The sequence below is a fragment of the Prionailurus bengalensis genome, chromosome C1 (genome assembly GCF_016509475.1).
Source record: "Prionailurus bengalensis isolate Pbe53 chromosome C1, Fcat_Pben_1.1_paternal_pri, whole genome shotgun sequence".
Taxonomy (NCBI): Eukaryota; Metazoa; Chordata; class Mammalia; order Carnivora; family Felidae; genus Prionailurus; species Prionailurus bengalensis.
In genome coordinates, this window is record NC_057345.1 from 102,399,469 (window position 1) to 102,421,910 (window position 22,442).

Sequence of the window (22,442 nt, forward strand, 5' to 3'; positions counted from 1 at the left end):
CCCAGGTAACATAGAGAGTAAAGGGTGGGGCTGAACGAACATAAAGTAGAACAGCCCATGCAGTCTCTGTTCATGGGGAGTATAAGGAAAAGGCCACGAGGAGCCCTTTGGTGTATAAAGTAAATTCTGTTCAATTTTGCTCATTTTAAAGCCTCAACAGCACCCTAATTAAGCTACTAATTGGAAATGATTCACTTTAATTCAATTAGTGAATTAGAGCCCCTTTTAGGAGCTCCTTGGAATAAGGATCCTTTGGAATAAAATTCTTCCTTATCACTTGCAGAAATGGCCCACACAACACTAATTACTTTCACCTCTCCCATCTTCCCACTTTGCACCTCTGCTACTTTTGAAGAAAGTACTCTTGCCATAAATCCCAACAAACCCTAGATAGTGGCCCCTTGGTCATCCATCAGCTTCAGCACTCACCACCTCCCCTCTGCCTGCAAGGCTGTGCACAGGTTGACCTTTTAGCTATAGACTGTGTATAAACAGAACTTCTACATGCACCTTGGGACTCATGCGTTTAAAGCCCTTATTTTACACAGGGTAATCCTAGTGGCAATAGCCAAATAGAGACATGGAGATAAATTTACAAGACAGCTTTGCTCCTTCTTCATAACTCATGGAGCCAAACAAGAGTGTAGGAACAGTGACAACAAGGGATGATTTATAATTTCTACTCTGCATGTCACCATGGCAAGATACATATCAGTGGCTTTCATGGAACAATTTTAAAAGCTGCAAGACAGTTATCACGGGTAATGTGTTTTAGAATTTAGCAGTTAATGAACAAAGTTTGGAATCAGGCTACCAGGGTTTATATCTTGGCCCTCACACTTGCTAGCTATGTGACCTTGGGTGAGTTATTTAACTTCTTACTATTCTCATCTATAAAATGTGTCTTATATTAGCACAAACCTCATTGGGTTGTGAAGATTTAATAAGCGAACACATGTCAAATCATGCCTGGCACATAGTAAGCATCCAATAAATGTTTGCTAGTTCTACCTCCTCCATCATCATCATGTTTATAATAACCAAAATGATCATAGTCCTATCAGACCAGGGCCCCAAAAGAACTTAAATACTAAACTGATTTTAATATAAATATGAAAATAACATCCAGTGAACTAAAACTTTAAAGAATACTGATATTAGGGGCGCCTGGGTGGCTCAGTCAGTTAAGCGTCTGACTTCAGCTCAGGTCATGATCTCACAGTTCGTGGGTTCAAGCCCCGCATCGGGCTCTATGCTGACAGCTCAGAACCTGGAGCCTGCTTCAGATTCTGTGTCTCCCTCTCTCTCTGTCCCTCCCCCACTCACGCTCTGTCTCTCTCAAAAATAAACATTTATAAAATAAAAAACAAAAAGAATACTGATATTCACTTATTCATCACCCTTAGAAAGCTGGTTAAAAAAAATGGGAAGACACAATGAAAATTTAATCAGTGAGTAAAAATTTTAGATGACCAAATAGTGAAACTTGGTATGTAATACTCAAGACTAAATGAGAATATGTGAAGCATTTTGGAAACTACAAAGTGCTATATTACAAAAGGATATTATTATCAGTGAAAATAACAGATTCCATTTGAAAATGTTCTACAAGGTGAGATTTGTTATTTTATTTTATGCTTTTAAATACCTTGATGAAAAATCTGCAACTACTGTCCTAAAGACCTGGGACAATAAGCAGTGTAACCCAGGTCATTCATTCAGGGCTCTATCCACAGTGGCATTGCCTGGCACTGTAATGTGTCACCAGCAAAGGAATGCAACCTGCACACTAGTTGGTGTCCTGGCCGAGAGGGCAAGGGATTGAGAAGCAGAAGTTGTGAGAATCCCCATGGGTTAGAAATCAGCTGGCTTAATTCCACTGTTCAGGAGACAAAGGGGCAGTCAAAAGGCAGTTCCTTAGCCAACCAGAAGTAGGTTCAAGAGATGCAGGGATGACTGTGTGCCATGAAAAAAGAAAGCTGTAGATGAATTTTGATAAACGGTTTAGAGGCCCAACGGAACTTAGATGTCAGGGTGGTGTGAAGATCTTGATATGACCTTGATTCATTCAGGAGGCAGGGAAGTTAAGACAAAGTGCTACGCCTCCGACTAGGAATAAAAGATAGAGTATTGCTAAGAAATGATATATAGGGAAAACAGTAAATGCTCCAGCAGCGTTAAATTAACTCAAGCTGGAGTCACCGTAGCACCTCTGTGCCTATAAATTACCTCTTTGCATCTAGTGTCTCACATGGGCAGATAAGCTCCCACCCTAAATGAGGAAATTGCTCCTGTGGAAATTCAAGAAGAAGCCTTAGGCCTCATGTTGCAGTCTCTAGAAGGGAAATTCCTGAACCCTGAGTGGTGGAATGGAATCAAGAGCAGAACTGGTTAAATGTTCTTTATGAGGAGGTGAGAGGCCAGGTTGGTTATAATAGTGACTGAGAGAATCCATAGAACCATCTTTGTGCAGAAAGATCAGCAGAAGTCAGCTATGTTGAGAAAGACAGAAGGAAGGAGAGCAGGAAAGAAGGAAAACTGACTACTATTAATTTGAGTACTTGTATAGCCTAAGATAAATAGGGGGCTGGCTCAGTCGGAAGAGCATTCAACTCTAGACCTCAGGGTCATGAGTTCGAGCCCCACGTTGGGTGTAGAGATTACTTAAATAAAACTTAAAAAAAAAGATAATAGAATCTATGTTGCATTTTATTGATAAAATACATACATATCAAAGTGAATACTCTCAAACTACTTCTTTACAGGGTAGCTCCTAAAACATAATTCATCCATCATATGTGGTCATCAGCCAACAAACTTACTTGGACATGTTAGGAAGATGAAGTGTTTTTCAAATTTCATCATACGACATTGAAGATTGTGTGGCACCATCTCAGGGGCCTCTGTTGGTGGGCGGCAGGTGGGAGGAGTGGGAGGGGGCAGTGAGGTCACACAAGCAGGGCTCCAGCTACTCCTCTATTCCTGAAACAGGAACAGCTCGGCTTTTATGTTTTATCTAACAGGGATTGATGTAAGATTTTATTTGATGAAAAAATACTCATCAAAGTGGAAAAAGCACAGGCAAGGCTGAGTCTGAATCCTGGCACACCCATTTACTAGGCTTGGGAAAGTTATCTAATCTTTCAGAACTTTAGTTTCCTCTTGCATGAAATGGGTAGAATAATATTTCCATAACTGTGAGAAGAAAATAAGGTAAAGTGTGTAGAGCACACAACACAGGGCCTTAGCACATAGAAGACACTAGCTGAATGTTAGTTCCTTTTCTGAAAGACTGGGTTATGGATGTACATAGGCTTATGTATATATATATATACATATATACATATATATACATATATATATACACACACACACATATATTTGTGTAAGCCTCTGCAGACACTTCTGTAGCCTGCACCCATGCAGCAGATATCCCGACAAAGGATATCAGCCTTACTCTCCTTAGCATTTCCTAGCTGTGGATGTCGTAAGAGTTGCTAGCAAAAATCCTCAGCATTTACTCACTGTTCCTCCTCTATATTTTCATCAGTGACCATCGGTAGTTTACATTATCTAGTCCAATGTATTTTGAAAATTATTATTTCTAATAAGTTAAGTCAGTTCACAAGGAAAACCAACCTAAAGAGGATTTTAAGCGAATGGAGTCATAAGCTGACTGAACTTGAAAGGGGCTTTAGAGTGGGTCCCGGTAACACCACTGGAGAAAAGCACAGAGAGATGAAGAAGCCCCATCAAACCAGCCCAGTTACTGTTTTACAAAATAATGGCTATGGAAGCTCCTGGTAGCTCTCCAGGCTGATTAGCTCTTGTTGCAAGTTGGACGGACAAGAGGTGGCAGAGAAAAGCTAAGGGAAAAGTCACCGGGAATATCACATTTGAATCTCATTAAGATCACAGAAACCTACAGTAACAAATATTAATGGAAAAATATGGAATGAAATCCCAATAGTAAATTCTAGCATCTTAATTCCACAATTAATTAGCAGTGTGACATCAGGCAAGTTACTTAACTAAAGTCTGTTTCCTCATGATTTAAAATAAACCTGCCTTAAAGCCTTGTTATGAACAGTATCTCTTCTGTGGTATTCTTGCCAAAATCCACAACCTAATCATGAGAAAACATCAGACAAACCCAAATTCAGAGACGTTCTAGAAAATAACTGACCAATTCTCTTCAAAAATGCCAGGGGTCATGAAAGACTGAGGAAGTGCCATAAATTGGAGGGGACACGACAACTAAATATGGGATCCTAGATTGGATCCTGGACCAGTAAGAGAATCGTGGAAAAACGGGTGAAATTTGAAATAGGTCTTTAGCTACTATTGTACCAAATTAATATCTTGGCTTTAATCACAGTGTCACGATCACATAAAAGGAGGCCTGGTGAAGGGTGTACAGGAATACTAAGTACTACTATTGCAACTTGGTAAATCTGAAATTATTATAAAATGAAAAAATTAAAAAAAAAAAAAGAACAATTGTTTAAAAAGCCTAGTCGAGGGGCGCCTGGGTGGCTCAGTCGGTTGAGTGTCCAACTTCAGCTCAGGTCATGATCTCACAGTTCAGGGGTGCAAGCCCCGCATCGGGCTCTGTGCTGACAGCTCGGAGCCTGGAGCCTGCTTCGGATTCCGTGTCTCCTTCTCTCTCTGCTCCCCCCCGCTCACATTGTCTCTCTCTCAAAAATAAAATAAAGATTAAAAAAAAATTAAAAAGCCTAGTTGTGAGAACTAAATACAAGATCACTAATTTAATACATTGCCTTTTTTTTTTTTTTTTTTTGTAGGCATGATTCCTTCATCCAATGGCTAAACTCAGTGGCCATTAACTGTAGGAACATTATGTTAACACTGGCCAGACCCAGGTTGGGACAGCTAACAGTGAAGTGTGTTGTTCAACTGCAACAAAATGTGGACGTTTTATACTGAATGATTACAAATATTCTTGCAAAGGCCTACTAACCATCAATATTTCACTCTTGGTACAACACAATCATTCGTTAGTGCTTCAAGAAGTGTGGATTCTGTGTTTGGCCAATGATGACAGGCTTACATTTACCTAATGCCATCAGCATTTAAACATACCATGTCAAATCTTCATTCCTCGGACTGCGACTACTCTCATCTTGTCAAACTTCAACAGTTTTTTGTGAGGTAACACCTGGCAAAATAAACCTCTTTCACATAAATTGTAGACAGCTCACAATGAGCATGGCTTGAAACACTGTTATTCGTGGTTCCTATGTTTTATTTTAAACTTGAGTCTACCTCTAGCCTTGAGGGGCAAAAACCTGCCTTTGAGATAACTAAAGGTTCCCAATGTCAACCTTATTATTCAAGATTTTGCTTTTTTAAGAAAACAGTAAATCAACCTAGGAATCACAATACTTTATCAGTCATAGTTTCCAACAAAGATCGGCTATGTGCCCCCCCCACCCCCCACCACCCTGACTTCTGCCTCTCACCTCAGGGAATAACTGTGTAACCAAATAACAAGCAATGTGGCTATTTCGTAGATTTGATAGAATCATCCATATGATAAAAATACATTTTCTATTAGACTATACTGTTGCAAAATAATTTCTGTTTTCTACAAAGGTTATGAGGTATCATAAAAACGTCTAATCCATCTGGTTTAAGAATCCAATTCTTCCTTCACATATTTCTGCATCTGTTCACAAAAATCTCTTTGACTTCAAAGGAAGCTTTTCAAGAGAAAAAGAAGATACATACAGGAAAAGTGGCCATAAATTTCTAGTAGTCCTTTTCTAAGGCCATTTTAATAATACCACTGTGGGACAGGTATCTCTTTAGGTCTTTAGAGATCTAAAATATCACAGATGAGATTAACGACTATGCATTTATATGGAGATTTATGCCTTAACACTTTATTATGGGTATAAAAGTGATATATCTTCAATTTAGAACATGTGAAAAATATAGAATGCTTAAAGAAGAAAACTTCAGCCATTTTTAACCCAAATTTAGGAAGACTAAAGCAAAACAAAAAAGTTAAGACTGGTTGTTTCCTTCCAGTCTTTGTGTATGTGTATGTATTTATCTATTTATTTACAAACAATATTATAATTATACTATGAATACAATTTTGTATCTTTTCTCAACAGGCCTTTTAAGCCATCATATTTAATGACTAAATGTTACATGTAGGTTTATACTTTAAAAGAAATGCTCTCACTTACACATTTAATTCCTATTAAATGTAATTAATAAGATCATAAAGTAATAAAAGTACTCAAAGATAAATTAAAGGTTTGTAAACACTAATCTGTTCTGGAAGTTCTACATTTTGAAACTATCTAGCTTAGCAGTTGATTAACTTTAACATAACCATATTCATTAATTCCACTAGAACAATAATAGAAGTTTAAGAAATTTTTTCTTTGGGGTGCCTGGGTGGCTCAGTCACTTAAGTGTCTGACTTCAGCTCAGGTTATGATCTCATGGTTGGGAGTTTGAGCCTTGCATCAGGCTCTGTGCAGACAGCACACAGCCTGCTTTAGATCCTCTCTCCCTCTCTCTCTCTCTCTCTGCCCCTCCCCTGTTCATGCTCTCTCTCTCTCTCAAAAATAGATAAAAATATTTTATTTTTATTAATTTTTTAAAATGTTTACTTATTTTTGAGACACGGAGACACAGAGCACGAGCAGTGGAGGGGCAGAGAGAGAGGGAGACACAGAACCCGAAGCAGGCTCCAGGCTCTGAGCTGTCAGCCCAGAGACTGACGTGGGGCTCAAACTCACAAACCATGAGATCATGACCTGAGCCAAAATTGGATGCTTAACCCATTGAGACACCCAAGTATCCCTAGATAAAAACATTTTTAAAAAAAGAAAGAATTTTGTTCTTTAGAATTTATGATAATTTAGTGCCCTAGAATTCCCTGGGCAATTAGTGGGCTCTAGCTTGCTTTCCTTTTCTCTTTGATTTTCTATTTCTCATGACATCCTCACTTCTTGGGTTTGAAATGAGAGGAAATTTGGGTCTAAGGCTGTTACTTTGGTATCATACGTTTTAACACGTTATTAGCTATAAAATAGTAATCAGCCTATTCTGGTTCTGCAAAATCAAACCCTCCAACTTCAAAGAGAGGGGTATTTAATGGATTTACCTAATTATGAATCAATTCTTACCTAACACTGCTGCCTGAAATTTAAAATAACATTTAAGTAGCTGTTTTGCTCCAGTATATCCTTGATCCTTAAAAGAATCTTGTGAGGCCCATATCAATGAAGAAAACTTAAGTACAGAACATTAGTTTATGGGATGACTACTCAAATCTTGGTTTTCATAATTTATCTAATTGCTTTACTTTGGCTTCATAATTGTGGAGCCATAGATTTTCCAAAGCTTTGAAGAACATTAACGTGTCAATGGGTCCAACCTTCCTCCACCCATTTTGCTAAAGAAAAAAAATCCAGTGAGATTTGTCTTGTCGTGTCATACAGCTAGCAAGTGGCAGACAAATCCCTTGGACTTTGATTTCTTAATTTCAAGTCTAATGCTCTTTCAATATACCAGTTACTACGCAAAATCCACACCTATGCATTATGACAACGAATACACAAGGCTGCCAAGAAATCATCTCATCACAGAATCTCAAGTTTCTCCCTACTTCCCCACAGATACGTCCCAAGAGATGTACAGCAAAGCGCCTACCACCGAGAGATTGCACTTGGAAGACATTTAGTAAACGTCTGAATGAGTGAAGTAAATAACTGAACGAGTGAAAGGGGTATATATATGCGGCGTATATTCACAGACACTGACGGGGTGGGTTGAACCGCATCCACACTCTCAGCACGACACAGTAATGGTAACAGCAGTGCTGCCGGGCGCAGGACAGGACGATGCACTTTGGCAACGTGCTGTAATTCCTTCCCAGAGCCTGCAAGATACAAGTCTACTTGGGGAATGAGGAGGAACCAGAGAGGAAGACGCACCGACACTTGACACTGAAGTGCCGCACGGCCAGAAGGAGGACGTCAAGTGGCTGCTCCGATTTAAAAATATCGCCCAATTCCTCACAAGACCTCCTCTCTGATTTCTGCGCTGGCCCCTCGGCTTGCTGTTAGGGAAAGGAGGGTGAAACAGTAATAGAAAGAATAGAAAGAGGGGACCTTGAGAAGGCGGGCAGCCTGGGAAAGACCTGCCCTGGGGTGTGATGACTTCACGCGGGACTCCGCTTCCTCGTTGCCCGGCAACAGCTGCAGGCCAACATTCTACGAAGGCCCAGGGGGCAGGCGGAAGCGCGCTCCTCCCATCAGGGCGCCTGACGTCATCGCACATCCTTGCAACGTCGCCACGTTCCGAGTAGGAGGGCAGTCTTAGGCGAGTCGATATTAGGAGAGAACCGTCTCGGTGCTCTCCAGAGGAAACAGGAAGAGCGAAGCAAACGGAGGGAAGGGAGACGGGAAGGATCTAGCGGGACGGGAAGCTGGCGGGAGAAAGACCGGCTTTGGTTACCTGGGGAGCGTGAGCAGCTTCGGGTCCTTTATGAAGTGCCCGGATGAAGCTCCAGCACCCACGCGCCTTCCGTACTGAGCGCATCGCCATCTTGAGAGGGGCGGAGCCGTCTTGGCTTGTGTGACGTCTGCTCAGCGAGCCAGTCCCAGCTGCCTTGCTTGCTGCGCATGCGCGCATGTATCCGGGCGTGCCGCGGTGCCGCTGCTTTCGGGACTCGGGTGTTTGCAGAGCAGGTGGGGACAGGAACGGGGTGGGGCTTGGCGTTAGTGTTTCCGCTAGAGTTTAGTCTTTGTGTAGGCTTCATGGTGGGAGAATTTCTTCCCGGGACAGTAGTAGCAGCGTTTTAGACTGGAAGAAAGCCCATAAATTGCCTTTCGGATCCTAGCCATCCAGAGGCATCTTTTAAGAAGTTTCTCTCGGAATGGGGCCTTCCCAATCCTGTTAGAGCGCAGTAAGTGGTCCTTTGAGACTTAATGTGGCCTCATTAATTCATTCCATCTACAAACGTTTGTTAAACCCTGCCATCTGCTAGGTACCGAAGGTGCAAAGACATCTGTCTTATGCGGCCTGATGGGTAGCAGGTAAATAAACGATGCACTGGTGTGTTATGAAGCAAACACTCAAGATTGCGGAAGAGGGGTAGTTGAGATTGTTGTGCCTGAGCCTGGTCCAGGGAAGGCTTCAGAAGGTGATACTGATAGAAGAAATTGTTTGTGTTTGGGTTAAATTTTGAGAATTAACACAGTGCTCCTGCTTCTGCTAATGCGCTCAAAAAGCTCCCAGATGGTAAAGAACCTATCAGTGTAAATATAACAGGAAGAGATTTGTCAGAGTTCCTTTATGTGTTTTCTTCTGTTTATCCATTGAACAAGTATTGACAATTACCACATTTCCATAGGGAGAGGTACGAGATGAATAAGGATGCCTGTACTCTTAAAGCAGCTGAAATCTTAACAGGTTAAAACAAAATGTGTGAATTAGAACCATCCATTACAATCTCTTAATAGTGGTACAAAGTACTGGTGGAAATTCAAGCATAATTGGAGTAATGTAGAAATAAGCAGAGAAGGAATCGGAGGGATAAAAGCAAAAAAAAAAAAAAAAATCCGAAGGAAATCAAGACTTATTCTTGTACAAATCAGTTGAAGTTTGCTTTTGTCTCTTAAATTTGTGGTGTGTGCAGTAGTTCCAAATGTGATGACTATTCAATAGGTCAGGGGCTCAGGAGAGAGGTCCAAACTGCAAAACAGGTAGTAGTTGAAAGTAAGGAAGTCTGAGACCACCAGGTAGTCTGTGGAATAGAAGCGGTCAGATGATGGAAAGTAAAAGGACTAGTCATAACATAATTAAAACCACCAAAATGAGGTATTACTCAACCCCAGGAAAGACTTTGCCAGTGGAAGTGATGATTGATCATTATAAAGGTATATAGTAGTGGGTCATCTGGGTGGCTCAGTCAGTTAAGTGTTCAGCTCTTGACTTCAGTACAGGTCATGGTCTCGCCATTCGTGAGTTCGAGCTCCGCATTAGGCTCTTTGCTGTCAGCACAGAGTCCACTTCGGATCCTCTGTCCCCCTCTCTCTTTGTCCCTTCCTCACTCTTTCTCTCTCTCTCTTAACAATAAGTAAACATTTAAAAAAAGTAAACATGCAGTTTTAGAAATGTTTTGTACTTGTATATACAGCAAAGCATTAAAATACAGTTTTTTACAGATATGTTATTAATTAGATTAAATGACCCTAGGAATTCGTAAGATTGGACTTGTGACATCTTCAGCCCTCTGGATTGTGCGATAAAGCCTAGCAATAAGATGAGGGTTACAATAGAAAGCTGTCCAAGGCTTGTCCACTTTATCTCCTCAAGCAGTATTTTTAGTCTTTTTTCTACAAAAACTCACGTGGCTGATAATATTTCCACGGGAGATATTTCCAAGGCATACTCCCATTGAAGAAGGTGTATGGGAACACAGTGTAACAACTTCAATATCTGTATTTTTTTAATGTTTACTTTGAGAGAGAGGGCATGCAAGCAAGGGGGGGTCGTATCTGTATTTTTTAAACAAGTTATTTTCAAACTTAGAAGTAATTGCTTCCCACCACAGAGGTGACTGGTGACTCTTGAGTGTCACTCAGCCAGCCAGGTTGCCCCTTGAGCAAGGACTGTGTTTTATGTTTCTTACATTTCCCCGTGCATCTGTGCTACCTTGCACAGAGAAGGCACATCTTTTATATCTAAATTTTATTTTGACCAAGTATGTAACTAATTGTCAGAGGTTGGTATGTTTTTAATAGCCAGGAGGGACAGCTGATAGCGGAAAAGACACTGGATTTATTTAAAGCAAGTTAGTCTCGTCTGTTGTACTTTTTTTATGTGGCGTTCTGAAATCTTTGGCATTGGGAAAGGATCATGAAAGAGCTCACCATTGTCTAAGCCTTCTGCTCTTCTAAGAAGTGCAATATATTCAGCCTATTTTAATGAGTATTTTAAATGTTAATCCTGAGTCTTCAGGAAAAGGTATGTTATTCACCGTCCCGTTTAATGAACAATTGTGTAATACACTTTTGAAATGTTTCTGTACAAAGTGATTAACATTTTAAAAGTTTGTGTACTGCAGGGTTAGTTTGGTTACCTGAGAAGTTCACTTCATGGAATATTTCATTGTCCAACAGTGTTGTTTAAATGAAGCATCGCTGTATTTATTGGCAATATTTCACACTGCTCTCATTTGGTAAGCCGAATAACTTTAATAAAATGAGATCTAAATGTTGTACTTAAAGCTTACCTCAAATATACTTAGAATTAAAAATTTGTATAGTCCTGTGCTTATGGCATACACTGTGTGTCTACAGCTGTCCATGCATACTATTTTGGATACTTGTTTAAAATTTTATTTCTCATCAACACTTTTATAGTACGTCCTGGTAATTTTGCTTTTTCCTTAACATTCCCTGCAAATCCCATCTTGCTTGAAACAATAGATTAAAACCAGACTGGCAGTTGGGGAACGCTTTCTATTGCAACCATGTGTGTCAGAAGAAAGGATTAGGTTTCCTTGTCCAAGAACATCAAGGGGAACCTCCACCTCTGCAGACACACCTTTATTCCTCAGTAATGGAGAGTTTATATCTAGTTAGATTTAAATGGGATAAGGAAAGAGTTTAAATCCACTTTCAGCTCTAGTAGTATAATCAGCCCTCAAGTCTCAAAGTATCCAATTTTGTCTCTCTAATTTAATTCTAAGTGTCAGGTTGGTATTAGATGCTGATCAAGGTAATGGAGAGTTGCCCTACACATTTATTCACTTAAAGAAGAATTTTGCAGACTGCAAAGACTAGATGGCATCTATGTTCAAAACTTAAAGCACAATCCATTCACCTCTGGCTTTTCCTTTATATTAAATATGTTTTTCAAATATAGAGGAAGAGATTCCACAGTGAAGGTAAATCTTCCTCTTCATAATTTGGGGTACAGCCATGCTATCTTAGGCTGGACTCATTCTGAGGATCTAAATCAAAGTGAGGCAGAGTCCGCCTTTGAATGAGATCACTTCATCAGAGTGTCATCAAAGTATGCGGGAAACCATAATAATGACAGGGAGATAATTTCTTCCCCTCCCCCACCTTTGGCTTAATTATCTAGTTCTAGCCCTCATTTCATAGTGGTGAAAGTCGTCCAAAGATATTAAGTACTTTGACAAAAATCATACAACCAATTAGGTGCAGGATAGACAAGTGCTCTACAGTAACAGACACCACTGTAAAGCTGAAGTAGCTGAGGCAGGACTGATGCAAGGGCAAGGTTTCATCTAACGGCACATATTTGTGTCATGCTTCCAAGTCAGAGCAACTCAACGGCTAATTTTTAAAGGGTTGATGCGCTCATCTCTCCTCCCCTAACATTAAAAGATGCTGTTTTTCCCTAGTAGCTTTTGGGGAAGTGTACATTATACCATCTTTGTATGAGGATCATAGTCAGAAGGCCCATCTGGTCTTTGGAAAAAGAGACTTAGAGGTTTAAAGGAGGCATTACTATCACTTTCCCCCCCAGAAGATGCCATCTAGCAAAATTAAGGGAGAGACTTAGTGATGTGAATAGCAAAACAGAATTTTTCTCAGAGCACCTTTTCCTTAAAATTAAGGGCCAAGGCCATAGCTTTTTCCAAATTCAACTTCTTAAGGACTTAGCTACTCCACAACAATGAAAACATTTGGGAGTGGGAGAAGGTGGGAGGGGTGGAGAGAGTCAAAGCTAGGAAGTGAATGATTTGCATGCCTCAGTCTTCAGACAAATGACTCCATTGCTTGTAGAGTCCTTAGCGTGGGATCCCAGGAATAGGATATGGGGCTGGTGCAGACCTGGGGATTCCTGTTCATATTTAATAGTTTCTCTCTATACTTTTTTTGTAAATGGCTGTTTCTTTTTTTTTTTTTTAATGAAATTTATTGTCAGATTGGTTTCCATACAACACCCAGTGCTCATCCCAACAGGTACCCTCCTCAATGCCCATCACCCACTTTCCCCTCCCTCCCACCCCCCATCAACCCTCAGTTTATTCTCAGTTTTTAAGAGTCTCTTATGGTTTGGCTCCCTCCCTCTCTAGCTTTTTTCAAATGCTTTCTAAAGTATTTTGAAGATGTTTTCATTTCAGCCTAAATGGCTGTTTCGACATCAGAGTACAAGTCTTCAAAGAAGAGACTTGCCCCCTTGACTATGGATCCAGAATGGGGCAAATAATTTTCTGGAAATGTAAAAGACAACTTTCAATATTCTCTATCTCCATTGTTCACCCTCAGTCTTAGGAGAAAATGTTCCGTGGAAGAAATGGAGCTTAGAAATTAGCAAATTAAAGTTTTAAAAGAGCATTTTACTTTGTTGTCTCCCTTTGCATGCCATAGTTGCTCCAAATGGTATGGCCCCGAAGACAAGATCTTTATGTTGTCTGCACACTTGTTCTGTTTTTATTTTTTTTTAATTAAAAAAAATTTTTTTTAATTTTTGAGACAGAGACAGAGCATGAGCAGGGGAGGGGCAGAGAGAGAGGGAGATACAGAATCTGAAGCAGGCTCCAGGCTCCAGGCTCCGAGCTGTCAGCACAGAGCCCGATGCGGTGCTCGAACTCACAAACTGAGATCATGACCCAAGCTGAAGTTGGACGTTCAACCGACTGAGCCACCCAGGCGCCCCTGTATTTTTAAATCACTCCCAGCTACTTCATAATGGGCTCCCCACTTTGGAATTTATGTTTTACAAAAAGAAGTAGGTCTGGACAAAGCTTCCTGGAGTGTCTTTCAGATAGGCTCCTTTCTATTTTGTCTATGTAATCAAACTCCATTGATCCCTTCGCATACTCTATCTCCGTGGTGTAATGCTAGGAGCTATTAAAGTGAGACACAATGCTTAGATTTTGATCTTTCTAAAAACAACGTGAAAAGATCTCTCTGAAACAAGGGACGTGTTAACCTCACTGTCTCAGTCAAATCCCATCTTAACCAGTTAGAGTCTGTTGGACTTTTCCGAAACCCAGTGATGGTTGGAGTCAGCTGTGATTGTCTTCACTTTTTATCTTTAATAAGTAGAAGTGAGCATGATCTTGGAGAAATTCTGGATGCTAGCCCCATTACTGATCTCAGTGAACCGTTTAGCGTTCATGTGCCTCTTTTTTCATATCTATAAAATGAATAAAGGGCTAGGGCTACAAAGAAAATGAAAATGCTAATTCAAAAAGATATGCACCCCTATGTTTATTGCAACATTAATTACAATAGCCAAGATATGGAGGCAACCTAAGTGTCCCTTGATGGGTGAATGGATAAAGAAGATGTCACACACACACACACACACACACACACACACACACACAGAGGAATATTATGCAGCCATAAAAAGGATGAGACCGTGCCATCTGAGACAACATGGGTGGGTATTATGCTAAGTGAAATAAGTCAGACTGAGAAAAGACAAACATCATGTGATCTCCCCCATGTGGAATCTTAAAAAACAAATGAATAAACACAAAGCAGAATCACACCTATAAATACAGAGTAAAACTGATGGTTACCAGAGGGGAAAAGGGTAGAAGGATGGGCAAAATGGGTGAAGGGGAGTGGGAGATACAGGCTTCCAGCTGTAGCATAAATAAATCAAGGAAATAAAAGGCACCGCATGGGGAATATAGTCAATGATATTATAATAATGTACCATGGTAATGGATGGTAGCTACACTGGTGAGCATAGAGAAGTTAAGCATAGCATAGAGAAGTTGAATCACTGTGTCGTATACCTGAAACTAATATAACGTGTGTCAAGTGTATTAACAAAAAATTAAAATGGGGGGAGCTAGAGGACATGCATTGTAACTCTTGTGATTTTAGGAACTAGTTTCTGTTTTGTCCCAAATTAGATTCATTTAGAGGTACAGAAATAGGTATTACAGTCAGGATCCACATTTCAGAGCACATCCCCTGACCACGTGCCCATGGCAGATACTGACATACAGATATTGAGAATGGGCTGCAAAATTTTCCCAAGACAGCTCCAGGCAGCTACTCTCAACCAAATAAAATGGGCCCTATTCCTTCTGTCTTGGAAGGGTTAGGTTTATGAAAGACAGGGAATATGCAACTTTTCTCACCCAAATGTGAGCAGGAAATGGCTTTCCACATATCTTCCAAAGTGTAAGTAGGAAGAATATCTTAACCCATTTTCATTCACTCTAGCTACGTTAGGGCAACCCACTGGGTTCCCAACTGTATTGCTTTCGTTATTTGTCAGAAACACAGTCATTATTTTGTAATTGGCAATCAGTGACTTATGTAACAGCTGCTAACCCAAGAGTTCTAGTAGAGGGTTATCAAGCAGGTGCTGTGGTTTTAGGAGAGGAAGGTAGCCAGTGTCCACCCACAGCTAGGCAGGTGTGGGGAATGAGGTGTGGGGGGTGGGGCAGCCCTGCCTCTCTCTGCACATCCTCTGATCTGATCTTTTGCTTCCTCCCATTTGCTGAACCTCAGGATGAAGTAACATGATTTATCTGGTCCATAAATGTCAGTTCTCCTCCCCACCCCCCACCACCACTTCCCATTTCCCAGAAGCACAGAACAGCTGCAAAATAGGAACAGTGGATCTTGAAAGTCCAAATGGAAATATTCAGTACAGAGCCACTATCCATTTACAAAGCTAGAAATATAACTCTGAAACAATGGTAAAAATCTAAAGCGTATTAGGTTAACTTTCTAACCAGGCATTACATTTGAAGGCAAGACCATGTTTTCACCTCTGACATAGCAGGGTACTTGGGACATCAGAGGAGGGCTCAATAAATATTGGCAGATTGATTAAATGAGCAAATGAGCACATGTGAGGCGGAAGAGGGAGGTGTGCAGTGGGATATTTTAAAGATAGTGCAGGGAGTTGGAGGGAAAAATTTTAAGCCTAAAATAAGCCCTGGAAGCATTTTAAAAATCTCTGATATATGCCCGCTTTTTTGTGGTTTGCTCTTTCCACTAAAAAGCAGAATGCATAAAATATTCTGATTAGTTGAGGGTTATTACTTAGGTTCCAACTAATGTTTTATATATAAATCTAAATTACTGCTTTTCCTCCATTCTGCTTCTCTTTCTGTTTGGTCAAATCCCTGTGGGAGGGAGCAACATTCCTGTGGCGGGTAAAATAATTTCTATGGAAATTATTCAAAGTGCAATTTCTGTAAACACTGTTGTGAAGATATGATTTATTTCTGGATTCAGTTCTTGTGTTTGCATCATCTCCCTGTTTATCATCAAGCTCTCTGTTTGCCAGCATCTCTTCTTAAGGATCTGTCCATACCAGTTTTGCATCTAAGAAGAGCAACTTCCATCAGCAGGCTTGAAGCCCTGGGAAGCAAGAGAGAAGAGCTTGTGTTCCAATAGGCAGTGGGTGTCCTGAGAAGAACACTGGGTTTTATACCCAGTTCTGACTCTGCCACAACTAGCAAAGTGGCGTTGGAAAGTCCTTAGCCTCTCAGCCTGCTTTTTACCTTGAAAAAATGGGAGTGGTTGAACCAGCTGATTCTCAAGGGTCCTTCCAGCCCTTAACTGTATAAGCTTATGATCATGCAGGTGTCTCATTTTTTAACCAAGGATCTCCTGGTACTTGGGCGGATAGGATGAAATATACTCCCATTTGGACAGACGATCCAGCTGGGACTCAATGATCCTTTACCTATTACACTGTTCATGTGTGGAAGACCCAGAAACTGTCTTGGGTAATCTGGTGTTGGAGGAATTGAGCCAAACTGTGACTAACTTGAAGAGCATACTGTCAGTGAGGAAATCACTAGATAGTAAATTCAAAGGAAAGGTGAAATGAAGAGTCTTTAATATCACATGCATCTCCGAGGTGGGGGCCAGTTTGGCAGCTAGTGCCTGGGCAGAGACCTTGGAGGTAGAGGAGATGGGAAACCAGCTACCGTAAAATTTGTTAGTCAAAGGTGCCGTTACTTCATTCACAGTATTTACTCAGAAATCATTTACCGCATGCTAACTGCATGCCCATAAAACTAAAGGACTAAAAAGGCAATCTTGAGTCATCATAGTGATACCTCTTACAGTTATCACATCTATCACCTTCTTTTCCTGGCTGTAGTTTACTAGTTCCCACTCTGAAAACTTAGAGAAACTGGGAAACCGGCATTCTTTCCTGACTCCCACCTTCCCATCCTGCCTTCCTTCTTTCCCGTACTTACTGATCACCTACTATTAACCTGGGACTGTCTAAAGTACTGGGATCCACAGAGGATAAAGGCTGGATCCCACCTTGGGGAAGCTGAGTACTGCAGGGAAGATTTTGTTGTCAACTTGTTAAAATACATTAGGATAGGGGCACCTGGGTGGCTCAGTCGGTTAAGCGTCCGACTTCAGCTCAGGTCATGATCTCGCGGTCCGTGAGTTCAAGCCCCGCGTCGGGCTCTGGGCTGATGGCTCAGAGCCTGGAGCCTGCTTCCGATTCTGTGTCTCCCTCTCTCTCTGCCCCTCCCCCGTTCATGCTCTGTCTCTCTCTGTCTCAAAAATAAATAAACGTTAAAAAAAATTTAAAAAAATGCAGCAGGATAGGAGCCATTCTTGAGCATGGACATGGTAATGTGAACTCAAGTTGTCCATTAAAAAAAATACTCACAACTAGATAACTCAATATGAGTCCACAGGGTCACTGGCAGAACAAGGATGCGCTTCTTAGGGCCTGTCTCCAGGTCAACACACATCGCTCCCACACCAGCCTTAGCTACGCTTGGCGATTACATCATCACTGTCACTTATCACCTGCATGCCTTGGGCACAGGAGTTCACTCAAAATAGGACTGTGGTTTCTCCTCGAAGAATAACATCCCTTCAGAACCTGTGTTATCCTTTTTATTCTAGAATTGCTTGGGAATCAAAGAGGGAAGGAAAAAGAAGGGGTCTCTAGCTCTGACCTTTATGATGATTGGAAGATCCCACTCCAATCCTGGTGCCACACCTTTCATTACAATAACAAGGTCTCATTTCCCATAACACTCAGCTTAGCTCTCATAGATTCTTAGACCTTTCCAGTTGTCTGACATTTAATACCATGAGGCAGTGGGGTGCGGTGGGGAGACATATAACATACAAACACCAGACTCTTGAGGGCTTGACATTCTGTTATTTACACATAAGCAAATACCTATGGGGGTCTATCACAACCCAGGCACAAGGCCAGGTGCTAAGTACACAAAACTGAATAAGATACTCTGTGCACTTTTCCACACCACAATTTAATGAGGGAAGCTACAAACAGCAAAAGAATTCCAGGGAAAACATCTTTGTATCAAGAAGGCCTTTTGCTTTCCCTCGAATCACGCTTCAAGGGCAATGCTGGCTCTATTACTTGCTACTTGTACGACCCCGGACAGGCTTCCTAAGGGCCTGTCCTAAGGGGCCCAGTTTCCTCATCCTGAGATGAGAGCAGGGGGTAACAAGTTCCCCGAGTTCCCTCACAGCTCTGAGGAGAGGACTGAGCAGCTCTTGAAGGAGGTACTGGATGGGATTTTGAATTGGAAAGAGGACCGGGGTGCCCTTAGGAGAGATAACTGCATGAAGGAAGCCATAGCCATGAATAAGGCATACCAAAAGGTGAAATTAAAGCAAATAAGGTATTAATACCTCTGCCTGCTTTCTCCCTTGAACCTTCCAGTCTATTCGTAATTAGCAGCTGGAGCAACACATTAAACTATATGTCAGATTACAGCCACCCTTCTGTTCAAAACCTCCAGTGGCTTTACATGTCATTTGGGAAAAATCCCAAGTCCTTACCAAGACCTATAAGGCTCAAATGATCTGCATTCTCCCAACCTCCCTTTCTGGCCTCTTTCCTCACTACCACCCCCCCTTACCTTGCTCTGCCTGGACACACCGGTCTCCTCACAAGTCCTCAACCCTTATTACCATCTAACATATTCTACTTAATTTATTTGCCCCTCCTCTAGAACATAAGCATCATAGGAGCAGAGAATTTCATTTTATTCTGTACCTCTCAAGCCTAGAATGTGGATGGCTAGTAACACACTTGTTGAATGAGTTTCCCCAGTTTACAGGTAAGGAAACTAAGATCCAAAGAAGGAAAGTGAGTGAGGTCCATCTGCCCCTTAGAGGGAGAGTGTGGACTGGTAACAAGGACCCCCTTGTAGACAGAAAGATGGGCTTCAGCTCTGCTTACATCCTACTGCCCAGAAATATGGCAGAAGGCACTGGGCAGATGAGATGACATTAAGAATCTTGACATGGGGAGATGATCCTTCTGATTATTGACTTAACTTCTGACATCCCTTCTTTTGGTCTCTTCAACTCGATTAGATTTACTTGTTTACTCCTTTATGAATTCACTTAACCAACATTCACTGTATATAGTGATATGGTCCCTTTTAGCAAAGGAAACAGGAGGATATGAAAGGGGAACATTTACATCTTTATGTCATTTTTTAAAAAAGCAGTGGAATTAAGTGTGTCTCTTATATTTTACTTTAATTTGAGGATTCCCAGTGTTTTTTTTTTAATTTTAAAAATAGAAACAAATATTTTCTGAGCATTACTCTGAACCAGGCATTATGGCAGACACTAGAGATAAAAGCAAATTCCTGAACTCCACACACTTAGAGCTTAATAGGGGTGACAAGCAAACAGAGGGTTGCTCCACTGAAAGCCAGTGCCACCAGAGAGGAGTGAGGGCTCTGGTGGAGGCCCAGAGTGGGTATCTGACCCTGTCTGGAAGATGGTATTAGTGAGGAGGGGACTGTGAGTAGAGAATCCCAAAACTAACATGTCAGTGGAGTGGTTTGATCATTACCAAGGTTTGGGCCCTTTGGGCTTGCCTGTCCCTGGCCACTGGTGTTTTGCTGAACAGAGCCAGTTGTTCTGTGGATGCCTTTCCCCCCAGGCCAGTGTCTGCCCCCGGTCCCTTCACTCACTGCATCCCACGCCTTGGTATGACACAGCATTTCAGACGTTTCCCAGGAATCTATTGAGAGCCAGTATCCTGCGCAGCTCACGAGGAGTCAAGGCCATGATGAGATAAGGGAGGGGCTAATGATGAACACGGACGAAGCCCAGGGGTGAATATGCAAGCTTTCCTCTGCTTTCCCCCAGACAGGATGCTTGCACACCACTTCCTATAATTCAAACAGTATGTTTCTCCTTAACATCCCATGAAGATGCGGTGGCTATCTATTGTCAAGCCACACGAGACATGTTCTTCTCCCAAGATGGGGTTAGCACCCATCCTGATGCTCCCATATTTCACAGGGTCTGTCATCCCCTATCCCATCTCCTGTCTGTGTTCTCCATGGACGCCTCAGATCCTTCTAGAGCAGCAACTAGTCCTGCTTGAGGTTGCATGGGACATGCCCTGCACACAGAGTGTGCTTAATAAATCATTGCTTCATTGAATTGAATGGTATCATACAGCGTAGGCACTACTTTGGGCAAAGTTTGAGATATCTGAAGTCAAACTCTCGTTTCGGAAGGCTGGAAAATGGTTTTCAATTTTAATTGATTATTTCTAAGGAAAAAAACAAAAAAATGTTCTGGCAGTTCTCAAATAAATACTGGCCAATGACATTTCAGCCTGATTTGACAGGCTGAGCAGGGATACAGGTTGAGTACATAACAAAAACCACACTTGAGTTGCCCTCATACTTGTGGTTGTGTATGAGGAAGAGCACAGGATATAGGAGGGAAAAATGCTTTGAAAACTCTAAAGTGGGCTGCAGATGTTAGTTTTGCTCTCACAGAACTGTAGCAGAGACTGCCCATGCGCTCAGTCCCTTGCAGACTGAAGCAGACATTCAGGGATGGTAGGAGGAGTGGTTACTCGCACAGAGCATTCGGCCGTTCTGGGCTTAGCCAGGGCGCAGGTGACTTTCCATTGCTGGAATTGGTAAGGGATGGTGAGGGAAGTACTTGGGCCTTGCTTTCACTTAATTGGTGATGCAGGTTGCCAGAAATCTTTGAATAATACCACTGTTTGGGCACCTATCTTAGGAAGTCAACTCTTGATTAATTTTTTAAATTCAAATCAAACAAGCGACAGTGACACATCCTGGTGCCATTTCATACCATTCCTGACTCCTCACGTGGCTGACGCCAGTTGTCTTCTCTGGCAGGGATTGCTAGCCCTGGCTTTGCAACAGTCCAAGGAGCTGCAGTTCTCCAGGGGAATTGCAAAATACTTCTAAATATTCTGAAAATGAAATTAAATATTCATTTCATTTTAATTTACAGATGCCATACTTTTAGAAGATGTCAGTACTGTGGAATGAGATGGCCAACCATCATATGTATGCTGCAACTCAGAGATACAGCTGTGAATTCTCAGAATACGGTACTGATGGCCCTGTCGTCCAATGCATCCAATGTCTGATTTTCATCTTGGCCAGCTGTGAGCGTTAACCAAGACTTTTCTCTCTGTGTGCCTGTAAAAATTTTGTAGGTCCAGGATGGTTGGATATTATTTCATAAAGCCTTAGTCTAGTGAGTTCTAATAATTCTTGATCTTTCCCAAAGAAATACTGCTCGAGTATTCCCCAATAGCAAAGTAACTAAGCATCCACCTTTTCCAACTGTAATGCAGTTTTGGTATGAGAAAAGTATGCCTGGTCTCCGGGATTTAAAAGTAAACATGGAACAATTAGAATGCGAGTGCCATGGTTGGGGAGGCGGATGTTCTGCACATCTGCATCCAGAGTGCCTCACTTCAAATTTCTTGCCCTTTTCCTTTTTGCTTAAGTGTTTCTTGGTATGTTGCCTGGGAAGTTAGATATGTTATTATAACACAGTGAGGAATTATGTAAGACGAAGCCCAACTTGCTTTTCTTTTTCCTTCCAGTTCTACTATGCCTTAGACAAAACTCAACCATTCTCTTCCATGATGTAGAATGGCTACTGAAAAGGAAGAAGAAAAGAAAGCTTTCAGAGGACAGTGGTAAACAAATGCATTATGATTTACTTAACAGGGAACTGTAAGTTTTTTATGTCCAAGAACATCGAACTTGCTTTTTTAAAATACTTTCTAAAAATTTTCTTTTCTTTTGTTTCTTTTTTCCCCCCCAGAAGAGCTATAGAGGTGAGTTGTATATTTTTCCTTCTGCTCTTTTTTTTTAATTGAAATATAATTAACATACAGTGTTATGTTAGTTTCAGGTGTACAATATAATGATTCAACACTTCTATACATTTCTCAGTGCTTATCATGATACTCTTAATCCCCTTTACCTACTTCACCCACCCCCCTACCCACCTTCCCTATGGCAACCACCAGTTTGTTCTCTGTTTTCAAGAGTCTGTTTTTTGTCTGTCTCTTTTTTTTCTTTATTCCTTTGTTTTGTTTCTTAGATCCCATATATGTGTGAGATCATATGGTATTTTTCTTTCTCTGACTTATTTCACTTAGCATTA

At 41.2% G+C, this 22,442-nt stretch overlaps 1 protein-coding gene and 1 long non-coding RNA gene across 3 annotated transcripts in view; one reads left to right on the forward strand and one right to left on the reverse strand.

Annotated features, from left to right (window-relative positions):
• WARS2 (tryptophanyl tRNA synthetase 2, mitochondrial) overlaps nt 1-8,595 on the reverse strand; it is a 96,094-nt gene extending 87,499 nt beyond the window's left edge. Inside the window, exon 1 of one of the 2 annotated variants that reach the window (XM_043575968.1) lies at nt 8,503-8,595. In XM_043575968.1, coding sequence (XP_043431903.1) covers nt 8,503-8,592 — 90 coding nt within the window. In that variant the 5' untranslated portion in view covers nt 8,593-8,595. The remainder of the gene's footprint in view (nt 1-8,502) is intronic. The other variant, XM_043575969.1, reaches the window with a different exon arrangement.
• Nucleotides 8,596-8,598: 3 nt separating this feature from the next.
• LOC122481020 lies at nt 8,599-22,218 on the forward strand. The gene is made up of 3 exons (XR_006296731.1): nt 8,599-8,953; nt 21,270-21,369; nt 21,874-22,218. It is a non-coding gene; the product is annotated as an uncharacterized LOC122481020 (long non-coding RNA).
• Nucleotides 22,219-22,442: the final 224 nt, after the last annotated feature.